At 41.1% G+C, this 25,775-nt stretch overlaps 1 protein-coding gene across 5 annotated transcripts in view; it reads right to left on the bottom strand.

Annotated features, from left to right (window-relative positions):
* Positions 1–596: 596 nt before the first annotated feature.
* The window catches only part of CAB39L (calcium binding protein 39 like), a 94,634-nt gene continuing 69,455 nt past the window's right edge, over positions 597–25,775 (bottom strand). For all 5 annotated transcript variants that reach the window (XM_040266971.1, XM_040266969.1, XM_040266970.1 and 2 more), the window contains 3 exons: positions 22,833–22,898; positions 11,760–11,903; positions 597–2,885 (listed from right to left, as the gene is read on the bottom strand). In XM_040266971.1, the coding sequence (XP_040122905.1) occupies positions 2,706–2,885; positions 11,760–11,903; positions 22,833–22,898 (390 nt within the window). In that variant the 3' untranslated portion in view covers positions 597–2,705. The remainder of the gene's footprint in view (positions 2,886–11,759; positions 11,904–22,832; positions 22,899–25,775) is intronic.

A 25,775-nucleotide genomic window follows, 5' to 3' on the forward strand; every position in this document is an offset into this window, starting at 1 on the left:
AGGTACTGCTCCCCAGAGCCTCCCAAAGATGGGCAGCCACAGAAGCTGGCAGTCAGAACGGTTGCTCAAGGACCGCGTGCCTCTTGTCCTTTCCTCCCACGATAATAATCCTAACATTTGGGCAAACGCTTGGCTTGAGCCAGAGCCCCGTCCAAAAACAATATGAACTCAATCCATCCTGGCTTCATTCTAGAGCCTTCACCCCTGGGAGCCTACCAGGTGGCAGTGGGGGAGGGCACAGCATGAGTCCAGACCCCCAGGACCGCCCCTCGTTCACAGCCCTGGGATGAAAAAAAGCATAAGAGTAGGAGTTTGGCCTCTGGCCACCGTGGCTTTGTTCCCCAGCTCTGGTCCATGTTGTCTGGGGTAAACTCCTTAGCGCCTTGGTTTCCTCAAATATAAAATGGGAATGACTGGCTGTAGTGAAGCACCCGTGAAATGTCTACTGCCTGACAGGCAGCCCTTGGTCAAGGGCAGTGAGCCTCACAGGGCGGGGGAACGTGGGGCCTCCGGGCAGCCCGGTGCTTTCCCTCTTTGGAGCGGTGACAAGAACACAGGGGCGGGACACACAGAGAGAAACGAAACCGACCAAGGAGTATGTGGCACCTTTTCATTTAGTCAGTCTTTATTTAAATGTGTGCTTTTGAAATGGCTTATTAAATATGACCTTTTCGAAACTCAAATCTCACAATATTTACAGTGACTTTTATGCAGACGTACTTTAACTGTGAGCTTTTGGCTCCCTCTTTCTCACGTTAACAATTTACAAATTTGTATCACAGCAAAACCCCAGCTACTTCATTTATTACGGGGGTTTGCTAGGAAAGAGCTAATTCAAGCTCAGGGGAAATAAAATATGTTTTACTTATCAAAAACAGAACTCTAACAAGGCTTTGCTTTCCACTTGAAAGTACATGTCCCATGATGTGTGGGACAGTATTTAAGCAAAGAAATAAATTTCCAATAGTCATTGCTGTGCCTTCTTTCTTTCTTCCTTTTTTTTTTTAAATATTTATACTCATCTCTTTTAAACAAACAAAACCAGAAAAGTCAGATTCGAAGAGACTCTGGACTGTCAGGGAATGTTATAAAAATAATCTGACCTCAGCGATGCAAGACTGAAGGCCATCAGATGGTCCAGCACTGGTCAGTGCTGCTACAAGAAGCTCCAGCAGACCCGAGAGCATCTGCCTCAGAATTCAACGCTGGGGCTGGGGGCGAGGATAAACGTAGCCAAGAAGGATGAAACCATGCCAGGTGATGCTTCAGATGCTAAATCTACAAGAGCGTGGATCCTGGAGGGGGATCTTCCCCTCTCTGGCTGGAGAAATATCTGGTTCAAGAACACAGTACCCTACACTGTAAAAAGTGAAGATTCCTATGGAAGGCACTAATTCATGATCTGGAAACAGAATCATTAAAAAAAAAAAACAGACTAACAATTGTACTTTTAATGTTTTGTAAATATAGCTTTAAAATTCCATTTTGTACACTTGATGTCTGAAAACAAACCGTGACCTTTATTTTAAAAAACACAAATTAATTCCTAAATCATCCTAGTATGCAAGAGAGTACTTGAGACCAACATTTTTACAGAAACCTTTTCAGGGAAGAATCTGATGTGAAATTACAATGACAGATCAGAAATTAGAGTGAAATTTGTTTTAGTCCTTTGAGGATGTTTCCTGCGTGTCATCATTTGTCCTTCCAACTGCAGTGTCCCCTTATGTATAAGTGGTCTAAAGCCCTGTGTGACCCTCTGGACCTGTGGTTTTACACACACTAGGCATCTCAATGCAATGATTCTTACTCTGAAAAACACTTTCACCACAAAACTTCTTTCCCAAATTAAGAAGTATGAATGAAATATTCCAAATATTCACTAACCCTACAGAAGTCTGTGAAACAGCAATTACTTCTGCTAGAGTTGTGGTTCTTGACCGTCGGTTACAAGTTTTCAAGTGAGCAGATCCTACCCCAGTGGGTCCTCCATGCCTGTGATCCTTGTTAGACCATCCTGTTTATACCTAGTTGGTTCTATACTAACCTGGTCAGAGTAGGGTGTGTGTGTGTGTGTGTACCATGAGTCAGGTGTGTAGAGGAGATTCACTGAGATGGAATGTGGGGTCATAAGCAGAAAGGAGGGTAGCAGTTTCCTAGGAAGTTAAGAATGAGTGATTATGGTTAATAGATGTGGGCAGGGAATAGAATATGGAATGGCTGAAAATACTGGACCTTATTTTCTTCATGCCTTAAGAAATTTGTGGGCAAATGCGCAGACAGGCAAAACAGTTTTGTGTCTCTTGCCCCAACTCCCAATTCTCCTCTGAGAATTTAATCCTCCTTGAGGACTGGGTGATGTCCACCCCGCGAGTTCCCAGTACTCGGTGGCTCGTGGTACTGAGGGCTCATCTGCAAGCCCACAGCCTTGCTGCCTTCCATTAAGAAAGTGTTAAAGTTGCCTTCATCAATTCCCCAATACAATGGCTCTGATTTCATATAAATAATCACAGGTTTAAATGAATATATTATTCTAAATTAATTTTTTTCATTCAAATGATTATATCCCACCTACCCTGAATGACAGATTGAGGAAAAACAGGCACCTCCATAGCCTTCCCAAGAATGGCTACTTTTTGAAATGACACTTGTCATACGAACGGAATAAACGAGATGGCGACGGTGGCAGGAGACTCGGTGGGACTTTAAGGGGCTGCCTTCTTCAAGTCACGAATCTGTTTAATCAGGTAGTTCTTCTCATCAGTGAACTGCTCATCGTCGGTCCTTTCTTTTTGGAAGTTGCTCAGAAACTCGATGAGTTTGGGTTGGTTTTTCAGAAGAATCTCCACAATAGGCTGTGTTTTGTGAGGACTGGCCACAAACACCTGAAACATGGGGAAACAAACACCCAGGTCAAGGGGTGCACACCTGGAAACCACAGGTCCCTCCCGCATCTCATTGGTTACTTGAGTTATTGAACACAGAAAGCCTGAGATTTTACTCCCTTTTAGAAGAAAATTACAGTGTAGGTGGAATGAGAGTCCATGAATCAGATTTTCTCTTTCTTTTTTGGTGGATTGTATATTCCTTGGATTTTGTCCATTTCATCTAGGTTACCTAATTTATTTATGTACAATTATTTGTAGTATTCTCTTATGATCTTTTATTTCTTTAAGGAAGTTGAATCAGGAACCAAAAACCTCTCAACAAAAGTCCAGACAGAACCAGATGATTTCACAGTAAATTCTACACATTTTAAAAGAAAAATCGACACCAATCTACTTCAAATTGTTCCAGAAAATGAAAGAGAAGGGAATAATTCCTAACTCGTTATATGAAGTTAGCATTACCGTGTTACCAAAGCCAGACAAAACTACCACGAGAAAACTACAGACCAATATCCTTTATGAATGAAGATACAAAAATCCTCAACAAAAGACAAGCAAATGAAGTCCAGAATAATATTAAAAGGATTACACACTATGACCAAGTGGGAGTTATCTGAGAAATACAAGCATGGCTCAACATAGTGAAATCAATCAATGTAATACACCACATGTACTGGACTGAACTGCATCCTCTCAAAAGATGAATGTTCAAGCCCTAAGCCTCAGTACCTGTGAGTATGACCTTATTTGGAAGCAGAGATGTAATCAAATTAAGATGAGTTCATACTGGGCTAGGCTGGGCCTGAACCCCACTATTAATACCAGTATCCTTAGAAGAGGAAATTTTGGACACAGAAACACACGGACATATGCAGAGGAAAATGCCATGTGAAGATGGAGACAGACAGGAATGCTGCAAAATCAGCTTTACTTCAGACACAATGAATAAACTTGAATTAAAAAGAAAAACAAAAAAGATGGAGACAGAGACTGGGGTTATGCATCTATAAGGCAACGAGTGCCAAGGACTGTTGGCAACCACCAGAAGCTAGGAGAGAGGCATCGATTTTCCCTGAAAGCTCCAAAAGGAAACAAGCTTGCTGATGCCTTGATTTTGGACTTTTAGTCGACAGAATGCAGACACGACTTTCTGTTGTTTTAGGACACTTAGCCTATGGAACGTCGTTAAACCAGCTCTAGGAAGTCAATATGACACATGATTACATTGAAAGAAAACCATATGATCATTTTAACTCATGCAGATAAAGTATTTGACAAACTCCAATACCTTTTCATAATAATTTTAAAAACACAAACACTCAACATGGGACAGCTGGAAATCCACATGCAAAAAAAAAAATTAAGTTGGATCCTTATTTCACACCATAAACAAAAATTAACTCAAAACTGATCAAAGACCTAAATATAAGAGCTAATAAAAATTTTAGAGGAAAATATATGGGTACATCTTCATGACCTTTGATTTAACAGTGGTTTCATAGCTATATCAGAAGCATGATCAAGAAAAGAAAAAAATGGGTAAAGCGAACTTCATCAAAATTTAAAACATTTGTGCATCAAAGGATACTATCAAGAGAGTGAAAAGACAACATAAAGAAGGTTAGAAAATATTTACAAATCGTATATATGACCAGTGTCTATTATCCAGAATCTATAAAGAATTCTTCCAATGCAACAAAAAAAAAATACACACAATGCTTTTTAAAAAGGGGCAAAGGACTTGAGTGGACATTTCCCCAAAGAAAATATATAAATTATCAATATGCATGTGAAAAAAAGTTCAACATCATTAGGTCACTAGTAAACACAAATGAAAACCGCAACGAGACTAGTGCTTGCTGTGTGCTCAGTTGCTCATTCATGTCCAACTCTTTGTGACTCCACGGACTGTAGCCCACCAGGCTCTTCTGTCCATGGGATTCTCCAAGCAAGAATACTGGAGTGGGTTGCCACTTATTTCTCCAGAGTATCTCCCCAACACAGGGATCGAACCCATGTCCCCTGTATTGACAGGCAGATTCTCTACTGCTGAGCCACCCGGGAAGCCCATTTTTTCTGTGCATATGGCTAAATGTAATAATTGAGACAAAACTGGGCTTCCTGGGTGGTGCTAGTGGTAAGGAACCCATCTGCCAGTTCAGGAAAGCAGGGGACAGGGGTTCAATCCCTGGGGCCACAAGATCCCCTGGAGGAGGGCATGGCAACTCATACCTGTACTCTTGCCTGAAGAATCCCATGGACAGAGGAGCCTGGGACTACAGTCCATGGGGTCACGAAGAGTCAGTCACTCACGCACCACATATGCTCAAGTTCCAGCAGCTCTGAAAGTGGTGAGCTGAAAGGCACTGACCACCCCCATCCTCTACATGGCTTAGTAGAAAGTGGCAGTCGGGTCCTTTGCTATTAAGGAGGCTAACAGGGAAAGGAAAGAGATACCAGCTCATAGTGGATTCCTAAATTCACATTGGGCGCCTCTCTGGAAGAGGCAGGATCATAGAGACAAAGGTCTCCTGAACCTAGTATCCTGGAATTACACTTAAAAAAAAAATACTGCATGTTTATTTATTTTTTCTTGGAGTATAACTGCTTTACAATGTTCTGTTATTTCTGCTGTACAGTAGGATGAATCAGCTCTGTGTATAAATACATCCATCCATCCACACCCTCTTGAGCCTCCCTTCCACCTTGTCCAGACTTTTTTCATTTTAATCTAACTGTACTTTTTAAACATTTTTTTATTTTTATTTATTTACTTGGCTGTGCCGGGTCTTAGTTGCCGCACATGGTATCTTTGATTTTTGTTGTGGCACATGGGACCTTTAGCTCTTTAGTTGTGGCATGTGAACTCTTAGTTGGAGCATACGGGATCTAGTTCCCTGACCAGGGATCGAACCCGGGCCCAGGGCACTGGGAGCGTGCAGTCTCAGCCACTGGACCACGAGGCAAGTCCCTAACTTCAACTTTTTAAATTTAACATTTTGCAAGTGAAGATACAGATCCGAATGGATTTGCCCAAAGTCACTGATGGCAACTGAGCCACAACAAACACCCAGGTCTCGTGAGTTCCGGCCAGTCCTTTCCCATCATACTATCTTGTTTGTCAGTAGCAGAGAAAACATGAAATGGTATCTCATTCAAGTCTTTGAAAGATTCAAGCAAGCTAATGAAAACTGGCCATTAATAATCTGGTGAAGACATCACATTTTCTGTATCTTATGGAAGGTACTTGGGGAAAGAGACTATTAATAAAGAAGTGAAAAAAAAATGTGAAAATAACTTTATTTTTCTAAATAACAAAATATTATTTTTGGCAAGTAAACAATTCAGTGTGTGCTTCAGTGGAAGGAAGAAAGTCAGGGTCCGGGGTACATCCAGTTTATACACATCCAAGTACTCTGTCCAATAATGAGATGATCCAAATTCTGATCTCACAGGATGGAAGTAGGTTATTTCTATTTTGCCACCCACTGAATACTTCTATAATACTGCATTTTGGAACAAAATTATATGAAGCATGTTTTCGTCTAGGATGGCATAGTAAAACTCTGTGGGAGTTGGAATGACAAAACAATGGCAAGCCTTCTATAATTTCCTCAGTCAAAAAGGAAGGATCTTAAGAGGGTCTATCATTTTATACTGTGCAGGCATTTTCCTGTCCTACAAGAGCCTATTTTTATTCCATCCAATTTGTGCTTATTCCTTATGAAATAATACAGAGAAGAGTACAGCAGTAACACTGGAGATTTCAAGTTCCCACCATCAGCTCTATCATTTTTGCCATATGTGCCTTCAGAATCTGAATAAAATAAAACGTTACAATTAAAATTAAAGGCCATTAGACACTTCTTGATGTCGTTCTCTTTCCTGATGTCATTCTCCCTCCTGTGAGGTGACTGCTATCCTGAATTTGGTGTTTATCATTTCCATGCAGGTTTTTAGACACTAACTGCTGCTGCTGCTGCTAAGTTGCTTCAGTCGTGTCCGACTCTGTGCGACCCCATAGACGGCAGCCCACCAGGCTCCCCCGTTCCTGGGATTCTCCAGGCAAGAACACTGGAGTGGGTTGCCGTTTCCTTTTCCAATGCATGAAAGTGAAAAGTGAAAGGGAAGTCGCTCAGTCGTGTCTGACTCTTAGTGACCCCATGGACTGTAGCCCACCAGGCTCCTCCATCCATGGGATTTCCCAGGCAAGAGTACTAGAGTGGAGTGCCATTGCCTTCTCCTAGACACTAACTACATACGTATGAATCTATACATAGTATAGTTTTTCATGTTTTAAACTTTAAATAAATTAAATCCTTTTAATATTTGCTTGATTCCACTCAATGTTTCTGAGACTTACCTACATTGATCCCATATAACTATTAATTTTAACCCATTACTATATGCTATTATATAAAAATATCACAATTTATTGTCCTAGATTTCTGCAGATACCCAATTTTTTTTCATTTTCATGCTAAACAATGTGCAATAAACATTTTGGTACATAATTCCTTATGCCTGTGATCAAGACTGTCCAGGAAATGAGATTTTAGGAATGAAGAGTATGGACACTTTCAGTACTTAATTTTGCTAAACTGCTCTCCCAAGTGCTTGTATTAATACTAATTTACAGTGTACAAACTGACTGCTCTCCCAACCTTACTACAATTTGATATTGTCAGACCTAAACATTTTTGGCAATATGAAAATTGTAACGTGACATCTCATTGATATTTTAATGGTCATTTCCATGACTGCCACTGAGATGAGCACCTTTACTTATTTGTTGGCCAATCAGGTTTCCCCCGGAGAAGGAAAGGGCAACCCGCTCCAGTATTCTTGCCTGGGAAATCCAATGAACAGAGGAGCCTGGCGGGCTACAGCCCATGGGGTCACAGTGTCAAACACAACTGAGTGACTAAACAAACAACAACAAAAACAGGTTTCCTCATTTGTAAGTTACCAACTTGTATCCTTTGCCCATTTTTCTGTTTAATTGTTTGCCTTTTTCTAAACGATTTGTAACTCTCTGTGCCACATTCCATCCTGTTCTCTCATTTTGTTTATGATGTCTTTTCAAATAGGTGTTAAATTTAATGTCAAATATTATTTCCTTTTATGCTTTGTGATTTCAAATTCTTTTAAAAAATTCTTCCTTCCCCAACATCATAAACAGTTTATTTTCTCTTTTAAAAGTTAAAAGATGTTTTGCTTTTCAAGTGTAGATCTCTACTGATAATTTATTTCTGAATATAGTGGATGGGAGTTTTCTATATTAATAATCCCTTATCCTAGAACCATACACAGAAGAACTATACAAAAAAGATCTTCATGACCCAGATAACCACGACAGTGTGATCAGTCACCTAGAGCGAGACATCCTGGAATGTGAAGTCAAGTGGGCCTTAAAGCATCACTGCGAACAAAGCTAGTGGATGTGATGGAATTCCAGTTGAGCTGTTTCAACTCCTAAAAGATGATGCTGTGAAAGTGCTGCACTTATATGCCAGCAAATTTGGAAAACTCAGCAGTAGCCAGAGGACTGGAAAAGGTCAGTTTTCATTCAAATCCCAAAGAAAGGCAATGCCAAAGAATGCTCAAACTACCACACAGTTGCACTCATCTCACATGCTAGTAAAGTAATGCTCAAAATTCCCCAAGTCAGGCTTCAAAAGGACATGAACTGTGAACTTCAAGTTGGATTTAGAAAAGGCAGAGGAACCAGAGGTCAAATTGCCAACATCCACTGGATCATCGAAAAAGACAGAGTTCCAGAAAAACATCTACTTCTGCTTTATTGACTATGCCAAAGCCTTTGACTGTGTGGATCACAACAAACTGTGGAAAATTCTTAAAGAGATGGGAATACCAGACCACTTACCTTCCTCCTGAGAAATCTGTATGCAGGTCAAGAAGCAACAGTTAGAACTGGACATGGAACAACAGACTGGTTCCAAATTGGGAAAGGAGTACGTCAAGGCTGCATCTTGTCACCCTGCTTATTTAACTTATATGCAGAGTTCATCATGCAAAATGCCGGGCTGGATGAAGCACAAGATGGGATCAAGACTGCCAGGAGAAACACCAATAACCTCAGATATGCAAATAACACCATCCTTATGGCAGAAAGTGAAGAAGAACTAAAGAGCCTTTTGATGAAAGTGAAAGAGGACAGTGAAAAAGTAGGCTTAAAACTCAACATTCAGAAAACTAATATCATGGCATCTGGTCCCATCAGTTCATGGCAAATACATGGGGAAACAATGGAAACAGTGACAGACTATCTTTTTGGGTCTCCAAAATCACTGCAGATGGTGACTGCAGCCATGAAATTAAAAGAAGCTTGTTCCTTGGAAGACAAGCTATGACCAACCTAGACAGCATTTAAAACTGCCAACAAAGGTCCATCTACTCAAAGCTATGGTTTTTCCAGTAGCCATGTATGGATGTAAGAGTTGGACTATAAAGAAAGCTGAGCACGGAAGAATTTATGCTTTTGAACTTGGTGTTGGAGAAGACTCTTGAGAGTCCCTTGGACTGAAAAAAGATCAACCCAGTCAATCATAAAGGACATCAGTCCTGAATATTCACTGGAAGGACTGATGCTGAAGCTGAAACTCCAATATTTTGGCCACCTGATGTGAAGAATTGACTCATTTGAAAAAACCCTGATGCTGGGAAAGATTGAAGACAGGAGAAGGGGACAACAGAAGATGAGATGGTTGGATGGCATCACTGACTCAATGGACATGAGTTTCAGTAAGCTCTAGGAGTTGGTGATAGACAGGGAAGCCTGGTGTGCTGCAGTCCATGGGGTCGCAAAGAGTCAGACCTGACTGAGCAACTAAACTGAACTAAGAAACAGTAACCCTTTCTTTAATGATTTATAATTTCTCCACTACCAAATATCAAATTTTCATATTTGCACAGGCTCACTTCAGGGCTTTACTCTGTTTTGTTGCTCTATTTATCTGTCTCCATGCCAATACAGTATTATTTCCATTTATGATAAATCCCAGAGGAAGTCTTAATATATAGTAGAGTGGATTTCTCTACCTTGTTTTCTTTGAAAATTGTCACAGATAATCCCAGGCCATTGCTCTATCATACAAATTTTAGAATCAGCTAGTCAGGTTCCAGAAAAAGACTTGCTAGGATTCTGAATGCAATTAAATAGAATTTATAAATTAATATGGGATTTGAATGGCTCTAGTGTTTTTCTGCACAATAAAGATCTGGTGGCTTGAAAAATCGACTAAAATTTTTTTTACCTTTCAAAGCAACAATTACACACCTTAAAAATTGCTGTGTCGCTGACTTATATATGTAAATTCAATCACAGAATATACCTTACAAAGATTTAAAAAAGAAAAAGAGGTTGGAACTCTCTCAACCCTTAATTCTATTCTAGATACTGATCCTAAGAAAATAATCCTAAAATTGGAAACAAATTAGCTCAAAACATAAAATGCTCCTTGTAGCTACAAATTGAAAACAGCCTAACTATAAACAGCATGCGAATATTTAAGTAAACTAAATATACTCAGTGAAAAACTATGATACCAGTAAAACTATTGACTCTTTTAAAAAGCTATATATAACAATAATGAATTATAGTGTTCACATATGGTATAGCATTAAGTGATAAAATTAGTGTATCAATATTGTGTACAATGTGAATTCAGCTGCAGAAAAAAACGTTTACATACATGCACAGGAAAATAAAATTTACTAAAATCTTTACAAGAGTTAAGTCACGGTAGTGGATTATAGATTAGATTTCTCTCATCTACCCTACTTTTATTTTTTTTTAGTTTATTTTTGAAAAGATTTGACTTCCCTGCTGACTCAGATGGTAAAGCGTCTGCCTACAAGGCAGGAGACCCAGGTTCTATCCCTGGGTTGGGAAGATCCTCTGGAGAAGGAAATGGCAACCCACTCCAGCATTCTCACCTGGAGAATCCCATGGACGGAGGAGCCTGGTAGGCTACATACAGTCCATGGGATCACAAAGAGTCGGACATGACTGAGTGACGTCACTTTCTTTTCACTCTTTTAAAAAGATTTTATTTATTTATTTTGGGGTGTGCTGGGTCTTCACTGCTGCGCATTGCAGCGAGCCGGGGCTACTCTTTAGGTGCGGTGCACGCCCTTCTCACTGCAGGGGTTTCACCTTTTGTGGAGCGCGAGCTCTAGGGCGTCCTGGCTTTGGCAGTTGCGGCACACAGGCTTAGCTGCTCCTCGGCATGTGAGATCTTCCTGACCTGGGATCAAATCCATGTCCCCTGCACTGGCAGGTGGATTCTTAACCACTGGACCACCAGGGAAGCCCCCCACTCTACTTTTAAACAAATCTACTGCTTAAAGTTTCTAGGAGATGATTTTATTACTCTTACATCACAGAAAAAAATATTTGAAAAAGTAGGTATTATATAGACTAGTTTTCTTTTAAAATGCATTAAAATATTTCTAAGCAAGGAATAAAAGTAGTACACTGTGTTTCTTTCCGTTTCATTTAAAGTTCAAAGGAACATTTAAGACAGAAGTGAAACATTCAAATTCTGACACTCGGGGTTTGGGTTTTAGCTCAATCACTGATTATCTTAGTAACTTCTGGGAAACAGTATCCACCTATTTTCTTACTGAAAAAGATGCAAATATTTCGAGATATAGATTCATCAGCAAATCTTTTTGAAACAAATGGGCATCCACTCAAATAACTCTAGAATTTCACCTAAGCCACACAAAACCGACAGATTGCTTAGTTCATGTTCTCTCAAGTCAAAAGGAAGGTTTAAAATAGGGATTTTGCCATTTGAAACTGGAAAAGGAATGTCCACATTATTTCTGCAGGGTGCTGTTTACCTTAAAGACGTGAAAGGCTTCAAACTGGATGTTGGGGCTTTTATCCCGGAGGAGGTTCATCGTCAGTTTGAGGTTCTCTGGCTTGCTGATGTACTTGGTCATGATGGCAAAGTTGTGCCGGTCCAGGATCAGTTCACCTAGCAGCTACAGAAAAACACAAAATCAAAGTAGAATCTGAGAGTCTGCTTATTCAAAATATATCCCACTCCTTTCTCACCAGAAAACAAAATGTAAGTTATGAATGTTGACATGAAAAAAAAAATCAGAGTCCTTAAAGTGCATCTTAAAGCACAGGCATGGAAGCTGTAGTTATCCTTGTTATTTTTAAACTTTTCATACAGTCATGCTAAAGTCAGTGCTTAATCCATTTCTGAGTCTTTTTTTTTTAATGCCATTCATTGTTGCAGCTTAAAAAAAAGCTCTTTCAGGCTTCCCTAGTGGTCCAGTGGTTAAGGATCCACCTTGCAAAGTAGGGGACACGGGGTCCATCCTTGGTCCAGGAAGATCCCACATGCACAGTGGCAACTACGTCCTCACACCTTAGAGCCTGTGCTCTGCAACAAGAGAAGCCACCACATTGAGAAGGCTGCCTACCACAACTAGAGAGTAGCTCCCACTTGCCACAACTAGAGAAACGCAGCAACGGAGACCCAGAGCAGACAAAAAGAAAGCTCTCTCTGCAGCTTTCATCAAGTTAGCCAGAAATTAATTTCTAATTTTTATCCTTTGCTTTAATGTGATTCTCACTAATGTATTGCTCCTTAGGCACTGAGATAGGATAAGAATAATAAAACTGACTCAACAATGATATCTCCCTTATCTGAATAAATATACTCTGGTAGTACTGGAAAAACAGATAATATTAAGTGACTCTTACCTTCTCCCTAAATTTTATGACAAAACCTGATATAGAGCTAGAAGAGAAAAAATTCATTGACCCTGAGTCCATATGAAATTTAATACATATAGCAAGTTTTTATCAAAAAGTAAAACAGAATATTTTCTAGGGACAATAATTTCTAAAATGCAGCATTACTCCGTGTTATGAACTGCAGGTTTTTGTCCCTGTAAATCTATATGTTGGAATCATAATCCCCAGCGCAGTGGTATTAGGAGGTGGGGCCTTTGGCAGGTCAACAGGACATGAGGGTGGAGCCACCATGCATGGGTTTGGTGCTAATACACAAGAGACCCCGGGAGCTTTCTTGCTGCTGGCCCCTTGATCTCAGACTTCCTAGCATCCACACTGTGAGAAACAAATGTGCGTTCCTTAAGTCACCCAGTCTATGGTATTTTTGTTATTGCAGCCCAAACAGACTAAGACATTTCAAAACAAAATAAAAATGCCAAAAGCGAGAATAGTTGAAGACCCTCTGGCAGGAAATAGCTGAACTTTTATTTTCACCATAGTGGCAGCAAAACTAAGACTCAGTGCAGCCAAATAAACAAATAAAAATATTTTTTAAAAACCCGAAACAAAACCCACTGTGACTGGACTCATTGCTACTCCATCCCTCCCTCCACTACCTCACTTATTTTTTCTCATTCTTCTGCTTCTGTGGCATAACTCCCCTTGCTCCAATTTTCCCCCAGCTTTAGCAAGGTGTAATGACAAAACTGTATACATTTAAAGTGTACTTCATGAAGATTTGATACGAGTACATACTGTGAAATATTTACCACAATCAATTGAATTAACACATCCGTCACCTCATGTAGGTACCCTTTCCTTTTTTTGTGGTGAGACTAGTTAAGATCTACTCTCAGCAACTTTCAAGCATACACTACAATATTACTATGAATTTTTTTTTTTTTTTGGCTGTAAGCGTGGCATGTGAGATCACAGTTCCTTGCCAGGGATGGAACCAGCACCCCTTGCGTTGAAAACTTGGGGTCCTAACCACTGGACTACAAGGGAAGTCCCACAATACAGTATTAATAACTATAGCCATCATGCTGTACATTAGATCTTCAGAATTCATTCACCTTATAACCAGAAGCTTGTACCCTTTGGCCCACATCTCCCATCCTCCTGCCCCTCACCCTATAACCACCATTCCACCTTCTGTTTCTATAGCTCATCTCTGTTTCTCAACCTCAACTTTTCTCCTCAGCTGAATCACCTCTCCTGCCTTTGTGCTCTTTGCTTTTTCCTAGTTGTACTTACTCTGCTTTGCAGAACAGAGTTACTGGTAAACTTATTTAGAATACAAGCTTCACAAGGGCATGTGTCAAATCCTGCTCACATCAGCAGCCTTGACAACCTGTGTGAGGTGTGTGGATACTGTTTGCGATATAAAGTCCAAACAACACAGAATCCTCTCCACAAAGTGTAGAAAAGAAAGAAAGCAGTTTTGTTACTGAATACGTGTATCCAGAGCATGATGCTATCGGCACTCTACACAGAAGACATTACAAAGACATACAATCCTGCCTCATTTATACAGGCAAACAGTTATAATCCAGTACCTACATATACGCTCAAGATGAAAGATAACTGGTCACTCCCCTTTAAGAGACCTTCCCTGGTGGCTCAGACAGTAAAGAGTCTGCCTGCAATTTAGGAGACCTGAGTTCAATCCCTGGGTAGGGAAGATTCCCCTGGAGAAGGAAATGGCAACCTGCTCCGGTATTCTTGCCTGGAAAATCCCACGGACAGAGGAGCCTGGCGAGCTACATACAGTCCATGGGGTCACAAAGAGTCAGACACGACTGAGCAACCTCACTTTCCTTTCTTTCCCCTATAAAAGGGCTTGATAGCACCCTTTCATAGTCCACTCTGAATTCACCCAGCCATGGAAGTAGCCATTTGTTTTACCTAGCTGCTTTTATCCAACTAATGAAGAGGAGAATAAATCTTTTCTTATCACTCTGACAAGCAAATAGTTACAGCTTGGAGAGCAGGACCAAGGTTAAATTCTCCTGTGATGCAGAGGCAGGAGTGCTATCTTTCTAGATGTTCACATTCCAGGGGGATGGCTCCCAGACTCTCAAAAAAATTATGCTCGGTTGTAAAACGGACAAGCTTCTAAAGATATATATACAGATACACACACACATATATTTATCTGCATATATACCCACACATATGGGTTCCCCTGGTGTCTCAGTGGTGAAGAACCTGCCTGCAGTACAGGAGATGCAGGTTCCATCCCTGGCTTGGGAAGATACTCTGGAGAGGGAATGGCAACCCACTCCAGTATTCTTGCTGGAGAATTCCATGGACAGAGGAGCCTGGCGGGGTATGGTCTATGGTCTATGGGGTCCCAAAGAGTTAGACACAACTGAAGCCACTGAGCACGCGCACACACATGCACACACACACACACACACATATATAGCTTCTGTGTAACTATAAATTCTATGTAGATACATATTTATTTAAATATAATATGAATAATATATACACATAGATCATATACTCCTACACATATCAAAAGGTCTTTTGACCACAGAGAAATTTCATTTAAAAAATTTAAAATTTGTGCACACACACATTCAATAAATATTAATTGCAGTGATATTTATGAGTTAAGTTCAGGTAAAGTCACTTCAATTTTTATTACATGAGGATGCCTACATATAAATTCTATCAATCTATCTTCCTTATATAATTTCACTACTTTTCAGAAGCAAGCAATTGTGTTAAACCACTTGGCCAAAACACTAAGTCTTTTAGTTATTAGATATTAGTCTATTCATTAATACTGATTATAAAAGAGTTCATTTCATAATAATACAAAGCATTATAAAGAAATACTGTACTAGGTAAATGGCAAAAGATTCATATTTCTGTTTCTTTAAATTTCATGTTACAGGCTTAATAGCACACAGTGAAACCATGTAGAAATAATGAGAGCTTTAAAAATAAAACCTTTATATTTTAATAAAATTGATCAGTTCAGTTCAGTCACTCAGTCATGTCTGACTCTTTGCGACCCCACGAATCGCAGCATGCCAGGCCTCCCTGTCCATCACCAACTCCCGGAGTTCACTCAGACTCCCGTCCATTGAGTCCGTGATGCCATCCAGCCATCTCATCCTCTGTCGTCCCCTTCTCCTCTTGCCCCTAATCCCTACCAGCATCAGAGTCTTTTCCAGTGAGTCAACTCTTCACATGAGGTGGCCAAAGTACTGGAGTTTCAGCTTGAGCATCATTCCTTCCAAAGAAATCCCAGGGTTGATCTCCTTCAGAATGGACTGGTTGGATCTCCTTGTAGTCCAAGGGACTCTCAAGAGTCTTCTCCAACACCACAGTTCAAAAGCATCAATTCTTCGGCGCTCAGCCTTCTTCACAGTCCAACTTTCACATCCATACATGACCACAGGAAAAACCATAGCCTTGACTAGACGGACCTTAATAGGCAAAGTAATGTCTCTGCTTTTCAATATGCTATCTAGGTTGGTCATAACTTTTCTCCCAAGGAGTAAACGTCTTTTAATTTCATGGCTGCACTCACCATCTGCAGTGATTTTGGAGCCCCCCAAAATAAAGTCTGACACTGTTTCCACTGTTTCCCCATCTATTTCCCATGAAGTGATGGGACCGGATGCCATGATCTTCGTTTTCTGAATGTTGAGCTTAGGCCAACTTTTTCACTCTCCACTTTCATCAACAGGCTTTTGAGTTCCTCTTCACTTTCTGCCATAAGGGTGATGTCATCTGCATATCTGAGGTTATTGATACTTCTTCCAGCAATCTTGATTCCAGCTTGTGCTTCTTCCAGCCCAGCGTTTCTCACGATGTACTCTGCATAGAAGTTAAATAAGCAGGGTGACAATACACAGCCTTGATGTACTCCTTTTCCTATTTGGAACCAGTCTGTTGTTCCATGTCGAGTTCTAACTGTTGCTTCCTGATCTGCATACAGATTTCTCAAGAGGCAGGTCAGGTGGTCTGGTATTCCCATCTCTTTCAGAATTTTCCACAGTTTATTGTGATCCACACAGTCAAAGGCTTTGGCATAGTCAATAAAGCAGAAATAGATGTTTTTCTGGAACTCTCTTGCTTTTTCCATGATCCAGTGGATGTTGGCAATTTGATCTCTGGTTTCTCTGCCTTTTCTAAAACCAGCTTGAACATCTGGAAGTTCACGGTTCATGTATTGCTGAAGCCTGGCTTGGAGAATTTTGAGCATTACTTTACTAGCGTGTGAGATGAGCGCAATTGTGCGGTAGTTTGAACATTCTTTGGCATTGCCTTTCTTGGGATTGGAATGAAAACTGACCTTTTCCAGTCCTGTGGCCACTGCTGAGTTTTCCAAATGTGCTGGCATATTGAGTGCAGCACTTTCACAGCATCATCTTTCAGGATTTGAAATAGCTCAACTGGAATTCCATCACCTCCACTAGCTTTGTTCGTAGCGATGCTTTCCAAGGCCCACTTGACTTCATATTCCAGGATGTCTGGCTCTAGATGAATGATCACACCATCATGATTATCTGGGTCGTGAAGATCTTTTTTGTACAGTTCTTCTGTGTATTCTTGCCACCTCTTCTTAATATCTTCTGCTTCTGTTAGGTCCAGACCATTTCTGTCCTTTATCGAGCCCATCTTTGCATGAAATGTTCCCTTGGTATCTCTAATTTTCTTGAAGAGATCTCTAGTCTTTCCCATTCTGTTGTTTTCCTCTATTTCTTTGCACTGATTGCTGAAGAAGGCTTTCTTATCTCTTCTTGCTATTCTTTGGAACTCTGCATTCAGATGCTTATATCAGAGCCATCCCCAAATCCAAATTCCACCAAGCTTCTTTTGAATTATAATCTTTCCTGCTAGTAATTAAATAACAGGCCTCTGAAGAAGATAAGAAATAAATCCTAAGCTGTGTCACCTGAGTGAAAGGAGTTTCTCTGTTAATTACTTTTTATTGACACCAGGAATCTAAACACCTCAAGATAGTTCAAAAAATTTAGAATATGATTAATAATAAGCAGCAGGTAGCAAATACTTTGGAATCAGAAAATAGCCTAGTTTTCAGTCTATTACTTACACAGTACTGTGAGTAAATACACTTACAATAATCTAACCTCTCTTGTTTTCTAAAATCATGAAATATCGCAAAATACTACAGAATCCAGAGATATAAACATTGTTACATCAAAACAGGACACACTGCTACCACAGATCTAATTTCCCAAAGGAAAACCCACCAGCGCATGGGGGAATTCTCCAGAACCATGTTCTTTGGTTGAAGGAAAGAGCAAACAATATTTAAGGAGTTCATTCCTTGAATAGAGCGATACAAGACCATCCAAGCAATACCTCTGCCTAGAATCTAGCATTCAAAAAGGACATCTTCAATAATGATTTGAACAATTTTTGCATTCTTGATATGCCTTATCTGCCTTTTACTAGTGCTTTTCAATGTCTGACCAATGCTCGGTTTTACCACGTTGTAAGTCAAATATTGGTGAGATAGTCAGCTGTAAAGGATTCTAGGCAGAAATGGTGGCTTACGTAGTATGTGTGGGTGGATTAATAATGAACAAGAAAGAGACCTTATGAGTGGGCTGGGGCATCTGTAAATAAGCAGCTAACAATCAGTTTGAGAGGGAAGAGGTTTCTTTTTTTAATGCCTTTGTTTGCTGTGCCACGTCTTCTTGTGCAGCATGCAGGATATTTAGTTGCAGCATGTGGGAACTAGTTCTCTGACCCAGGCATCGAACCTGTACCACCTGCATTGAAAGGCAAAGTCTTAACCACTGGACAGCAAAGGAAGTCCCGAAAAGGGGAGAGTTTAAAGGAGCCTTTCTATACTAAATACTGTACAAAGTCAGATGCTCTCTGCCAGTGTCACTGGGAATGGTGCTGAGGTCTTCAGCTGCAGAACCATGTAAAAAGAGGAAGAGAAGCTGGATGATGGAGAGCAGGGTGGTGAGAAATGTGTCTTTCTCACCTTTGCTACCCACCAAATGTGTATTACGCGTTGTACTAATCATACATCTACTGGGTGAAGAGGCTTGGATTTTTAAATGCAAATGCATCCTGGTAGGAAAAAGCCTAACTCATACAGGTGTGTGTGTGTGTGTGATCAGTCACTCAGTCGTGTCCAACTCTTTGCGGCCCCACGGAGTATAGCCCACCAGGCTCCTCTGTCCATGGGATTTCCCAGGCAAGAACACTGGAGTGGGTTGCCATTTCCTCCTCCAGGGGATCTTCCTGACCCAGGGATCAAACCCAGTGCAGTTCAGTCGCTCAGTCATGTCCAACTCTTTGCATCCCCATGCTGTAGCACGCCAGGCCTCCCTGTCCCTCATCAACCCCCAAAGCTTGCTCAAACTCATGTCCATTGAGTCGGTGACACCATCCAACCATCTCATTCTCCACCATCCCCTTCTCCTCCTGCCTTCAGTCTTTTCTAGCATCAGGGGCTTTTCCAAGGAAGTCAGTTCTTTGCATCATGTGGCCAAAGTACTGGAGTTTCAGCTTCAGCATCAGTCGTTCCAGTGAATATTCAGGACTGATTTCCTTAAGGATTGATTGGTTTGATCTCCTTGCAGTCCAAGGGGCTCTCAAGAGTCTTCTCCAACACCATAGTTCAAAAGCATCAATTCTTTGGCACTCAGCTTTCTTTATAGTCCAACTCTCACATCCATACATGATCACTGGAAAAATCATAGCCTTGACTAGATGGACCCTTGTTGGCAAAGTAATGTCTGCGCTTTTTACCATGCTGTCTAGGTTGCTCATAGCTTTTCTTCCAAGGAGCAAGCTTCTTTCAATTTCATCTGCAATGATTTTGGAGCCCCCCAAAATAAAGTCTCTCACTGTTTCCCCATCTATTTGCCATGAAGTGATGGGACTGGCTGCCATGATCTTAGTTTTTTGAATGCTGAGTTTCAAGCCAACTTTTTCACTCTCCTCTTCCACTTTCATCAAGAGGCTTTTTAGTTCTTCTTTGCTTTCTGCCATAAGGGTGGGGTAATCTGTATATTTGAGGTTATTGATATTTCTCCCGGCAATCTTGGTTCCAACTTGTGCTTCCTCCAGCCCAGCGTTTCTCATGATGTACTCTGCATATAAATTAAATAAGCAGGGTGACAATATAAAGCCTTAACATAATCCTTTTCCAATTTGGAACCAGTCTGTTGTTCCATGTCCAGTTCTAACTATTGCTTCCTGACCTGCATACAGATTTCTCAGAAGGCAGGTAAGTGGTCTGGGATTCCCACCTCTTGAAGAATTTTCCACAGTTTGTTGTGATCCACACAGTCAAAGGCTTTGGCATATTCAATAAAGCAAAAATAGATGTTTTTCTGGAACTCTCTTGCTTTTTCGATGATCTGATGGATGTTGGCAATTTGGTCTCTGGTTCTTCCGCCTTTTCTAACTCCAGCTTCAATATCTGGAAGTTCACAGTTCACATACTGTTGAAGCCTGCCTTAGAGAATTTTGAGCATTACTTTGCTAGCTTGTGAGATGAGTGCAATTGTGCGGTAGTTTGAATATTTTTTGGCATTGCCCTTCTTTGGAATTGGAATGAAAACTGACCTTTTCCAGTCCTGTGGCCACTGCTGAGTTTTCCCAATTTGCTGGCATATGGAGTGCAGCACTTTCACAGCATCATCTTTCAGGAGTTGAAACAGCTCCACTGAAATTCCATCACCTCCACTAGCTTTGTTCATGCATATCCTGCTGTGGCAGGCAGTGTCTTTACCACTGAGCCACCTGGGAAGCCCTCTAATTCATACCCTAGTCCCAATTATTTATTTAGGATAGATCAGTGCCTTCCAGAGACTGAACTCTGGGGACAATGATGAAGAATATTTATTAATGAAATTTACTTCAATTTTCTTTAGCAAATATATCCAGCCCTTACCATTTGATGGGTTCTGCTCTAACCATTTTACAAATATTAACAAGGGAACAGGACCAGGTGGGGTTGAAAACATCCTGAGAAGAGAATGAGGGCACATGCGTATGACGGTATGACAGGACAGTGGGAAAGAAAAGCAGGAAGAAGTCCAAGAAGGGAGATACCTGGGTAAAAAAATGTCAGCTTTATAACTTTGCCTAAAGCCCTAGAGACTGTCAATCTCAGAAAAATCTGCCGCAAGTTCTCATCACTGTGGGAAATGGTGTGAGGATCAACTCTAAGCCCATGACCCCAGCTTTCTTGATCCATATTTGTTCAAGCATCTTAGTTCACATCAACCTCTCTACTTTGGTCCAGTATCTGACAGATGCCCATTAAAAAGAGGAAGGACTTGGAAAATTCATGACAGATTAGCTACACATTGACCCTTTAGAGCACTGTTACCTCTGTTTCCTGTTCCAAAGTCCTCTACCTCTGTAACACAGAGTTTCCCTGGCTTGACTCTTTCAGTACATGGCTATCCCAACAAGATGCACTCTCATCTTTGACTGCTTCTTTTTTAAAAAATATTTTTAATTAATTTATTTATTTGCTGCATAGGGTCTTAGTTAGGTCATGCAAGATCTTTCACTGTGGCACACTGACCCTAGGTATGGAGTGTGGGCTCAGTACTTACAGGTGTGTGGGCTTAGTTGCTCCACGGCATGTGGGATCTTAGTTCCCTGACCAGGGATTGAACCCATGTCCCCTGAACTTCGAGGTGGATTCTTAACCACTGGACCTGCCGGGGAAGCCCCTTCAACTGCTTTTAACAAGCTTTCTGGACATGGGAGAACACAGCATTGATGGCCTTTGCCTGAAGTTCCATCTCATTACTTCACCTCCAGTACAGAGAGCAGCGTACCCATGGTATGTTTTTTTCAATGTGGATCACACTGTATGGGTTTCTCCACAAGGAGAAACTCAATAAAGAGTGCTGAATGACTTGCTGGAAATAGTCCACTGATCTCCCCCTCCACGGGTAAAGCTGGAGCAGCGAGGGCGCAGGTACAGGGGAGCATGGTCAAGGCCGACACAGTCACGGGGACAGTGAACTGACAAATGTGTGCTACAAGGCAGATTTAATTTATTGCTTTAGCTTAAAACTGCATCCAATATTTAGAAACAAGTGTACTGTTCTATAATGTCAATATGTAAAAATAATATATTTTAGAAATAATATATAGAATATGAATATGTAATAATATATAGATTTATCTGTTGAGCTTAAAACTGTATCTAACATTTAGAAAAAAATGCACTGTTCTATAATATAAAAGTAATATATTTTAGAAATAATAAATAAAATAATAATATAAAATAATATTTAGTAAGCTCAAGCATCATATAAACGGCTTGACAAAAGATAGCAAATTATTATCTGCCAAAAACCTTGTTTTGAAGCTCTGAGGGGCAGAGATACAGCTCCAGCCCATGCCCACTCTCTCAGGAGCTGTCCCTCTTCGTGTGGACAAAATGACTGCCTCCAGGCACCTCTCCACTGAGGAAGGGGAGATCCCTCATGGACGGGTGTGGCTCCACTCTGCCGGGTCCCCGTCTGATGAGGGACAGGCATTTCATCGGAGACAGAACCTCATATCACAAACGCTGTTTGGTTACATACGAACACAGACTCCTCATCCTGTGCTTACGCTGTACTCAATACTTTTACTGTTACTTCCAAAAAGTATTTGAAACAGGGCACTTAGCTTGTTTTGCTATAAAGTACTGTCATAACACGTGCTTCCCTGGTGGTTCAGATGGTAAGGAATCCACCTGCAGTACAGGACACCCAGGTTCCATCTCTGAGTGAAGATCTCCTGGAGAAAGAAATGGCAACCCACGCCAGGATTCCTGCCTGGAGAATTCCACGGACAGAGGAGCCTGGCTACATGGGGTCACAAAGAGTCGGACACGGCTGAGTGACCAATATACATGGTCATAACATAGAAAATAGTTCTCAAGTTACAAAAAAAGAGAAGAATTTTTCTGTATTTCCTTGCCCACTATTTTTTGGTTTGTTTTTTGCTGGTGCCAAATGGCTTGAGGGATCTTAGTTCCCTAATCAGAGATCAAACACCTGACCCCTGCAGTGGAAGCTCAGAGTCCTAACCACTGGACCGCCAGAGAATTTCCTACTTGTCCACTATTAAACCAGTCATTTAGGAACAAGAATGTCAACTTCTGGAGACTCTAACCTAAAGAAATTTGACATTACCTTCAAAGATTGTCTCTTAGTCACATAATTCTCAGACTGAAGCAGTTTCTCATAGTCTTCAAAAATCTAATGAAAAGAAAAGAAATATTAAGAATGTAAACCCAGCAGTGATTTCTCTGCATTAAGTCTGTTTGCTTCAGAAGTAAATCCCCAGTCCTTCAGCCCAGCCCAGCGGTTGTGCTGTGTATCTCTGGGCGGATTGCCTTTGTCCATGGGGAGGCTTCCCCGTTTCTCCATCCTCACTTACTCATAGAGATACCAGGGGACGAGGAGGCGGGTGATACCAGAGACATGCTTCCCTCTGTTCTACAAATTAGAAATTGAGTAGAAAAATGGAGTAATTGAGTCCTCCCAATAAATCACTTTGACTAAAACATCTATTTTATTTTTGGCTGTGTGGGGTCTTTGTTGCAGTGCATGGGCTCAGTAGTGTTGGTGCATGGGCTTGATTGCCCCTCAGATGTCGGATCTTCCCAGACCAGGGATGGAACCCATATCGCCTGCATGGGCAGGCAGATTCTTAACTCTAGAACACCAGGGAAGTCCTGAAGAAAGCATCTATTAACTCATCTAATGAGCTGCAGGATAACTCATTTTATGCCATTTTTAAAGAAATGCGTTTATGCAGTCTTGCTGGTAGCTATTAGTCTTTGGATAATTTGAGAAAGTGAAGAAGAACTAAAGAGCTTCTTGATGAAAGTGAAAGAGGAGAGTGAAAAAGTTGGCTTAAAGCTCAACATTCAGAAAACGAAGATCATGGTATCCAGTCCCATTGCTTCATGGGAAATAGATGGGGAAACAATGGAAACAGTGGCTGACTTTATTTTTCTGGGCTCCAAAATCACTGCAGATGGTGATTGCAGCCATGAAATTAAAAGACGCTTACTCCTTGGAAGGAAAGTTATGACCAACCTGGACAGCATATTGAAAAGGAGAGACATTACTTTGTCAACAAAGGTCCGTCTAGTCAAGACTATAGTTTTTCCAGTGGTCATGTATGGATGTGAGAGTTGGACTATAAAGAAAGCTGAGCACCAAAGAAATGATGCTTTTGAACTGTGGTGTTGGAGAAGAGTCTTGAGAGCCCCTTGGACTGCAAGGAGATCCAACCAGTCCATCCTAAAGGAGATCAGTCCTGGGTATTCATTGGAAGGACTGATGCTGAAGCTGAAACTCCCAATACTTTGGCCACCTGATGTGAAGAGCTGACTCACTGGAAAAGACCCTGATGCTGGGAAAGATTGAGGGCAGGAGGAGAAGGGGAAGACAGAGGATGAGATGGTTGGATGGCATCACTGACTCCATGGACATGGGTTTGGGTGGACTCTGGGAGTTTGTGATGGACAAGGAGGCCTGGCGTGCTGCAGTTCATGAGGTTGCAAAGAGTCGGACACTACTGAGCAACTGAACTGAACTGAATTTGAGAAAAGATTGAAGACACTTAGCAACTCATAAAGAATCAAACTGGCAAATTCACAGCATGAACAGGTAGAGGAATAGGGCCACTCTGCCACATGATGGCCATGTGAATCCCAACTGGCCTCTCGGGAGCACTTCTACTCTCCCCAGAAGCTGGGGGATGCTGGTGACAGGGGCCCGTTTCCTAGTGTGATTGGTCATCAAACACACTCTAGGTCATTCGGTTGAACACAGAGTTCTGGCAGCTGGGAAAATCCAGTCAGCCTCTGGTCACACACAGGCACACTCAGAGGCCACTTGGGTGGGAGGGCAAGCCTAGCAGAGAACTGAAGGCAAGAGAGTTTAGGGGCTGGGGAGGGTAGCAAAGGGTCCTTGGAAGACCAAATGCCAGGTATGAGTGATGAGGACAAGCTGTGCACACTGATGAGAATGCCCAAGAGAGAATTCAGAAACTGAGAAAACAAAATCATGGAGCTCACGTTAAAGTCACAATAATTTCTTTTTCTTTTACTTGAAGGACTTATTATTTATTCTGATTGTCATGGAACACAAGAAGGACTTTGTGGGTTACTCAATGTAGCAGACAAACATCGTGGTAAATGTTACTTGTAACCACAAAATGTAAATACATGCATATAAGGTATTATCGACTCCCTAGGCTACCAGTTTCATTATTTTAGGTCATATATCATGTTCTCCAGCTTCAGGTTTACTACTAAAGAAATAAGAAGCTCAACAAGTAGGAAATGTTTAAGGAGGATGAGTTCTGGAAGCTAATGCTCAGGTCGGTGCAATAGGCTCAGTATCTGTGAGACTACTAAATTACACAAGATGCAACTATAAAGACAAATTTAGGTAAACAAGTGCGTGGAAAATCCCATGGATGGAGGAGCCTGGTGGGCTGCAGTCCATGGGGTCACGAAGAGTCGGACACGACTGAGTGACTTCACTTTGACTTTTCACTTTCATGCACTGGAGAAGGAAATGGCAACCCACTCCAGTATTCTTGCCTAGAGAATCCCAGGGATGGGGGAGCCTGGTGGGCTGCCATCTATGGGGTCGCACAGAGTCGGACACAATTGAAGCGATTTAGCAGCAGCAGCAGCAGGTAAACAAGGGTCAGAGAGAATGAGCTTATGGCCTCTCAAATTGTTGCTTATTATACTTGAGTGCAAACTGCACAACACACTATTTCACTCATTCTATAGAAAAGAGTAGTTGATACACAGGTTTTGTCATAAGCTATCTTTGTCCTCTTATTTTCATTTATTATAAATATTATACCTAATGAATTTGAGAAAACTATGCACTATGTCCATAGTGAAGGACAGGGAAGCCTGGTGTGCTGCAGTCTATGGGGTCACAAGGAGTTGGACATTATTTAGTGACTGCACAACAATGAGTCTTTAACATTCCATTCAGCATCTACAGTTACGGAACAAACTATAATAGCAGTTTGTTCCCTAAATTCAAAAATATATGAGTCTCTTTTGGTCTTGAAGCTTTTGGATACATCTGGCAGTA

The sequence above is a fragment of the Oryx dammah genome, unplaced genomic scaffold, assembly GCF_014754425.2.
Source record: "Oryx dammah isolate SB20612 unplaced genomic scaffold, SCBI_Odam_1.1 HiC_scaffold_24, whole genome shotgun sequence".
NCBI lineage: Eukaryota > Metazoa > Chordata > Mammalia > Artiodactyla > Bovidae > Oryx > Oryx dammah.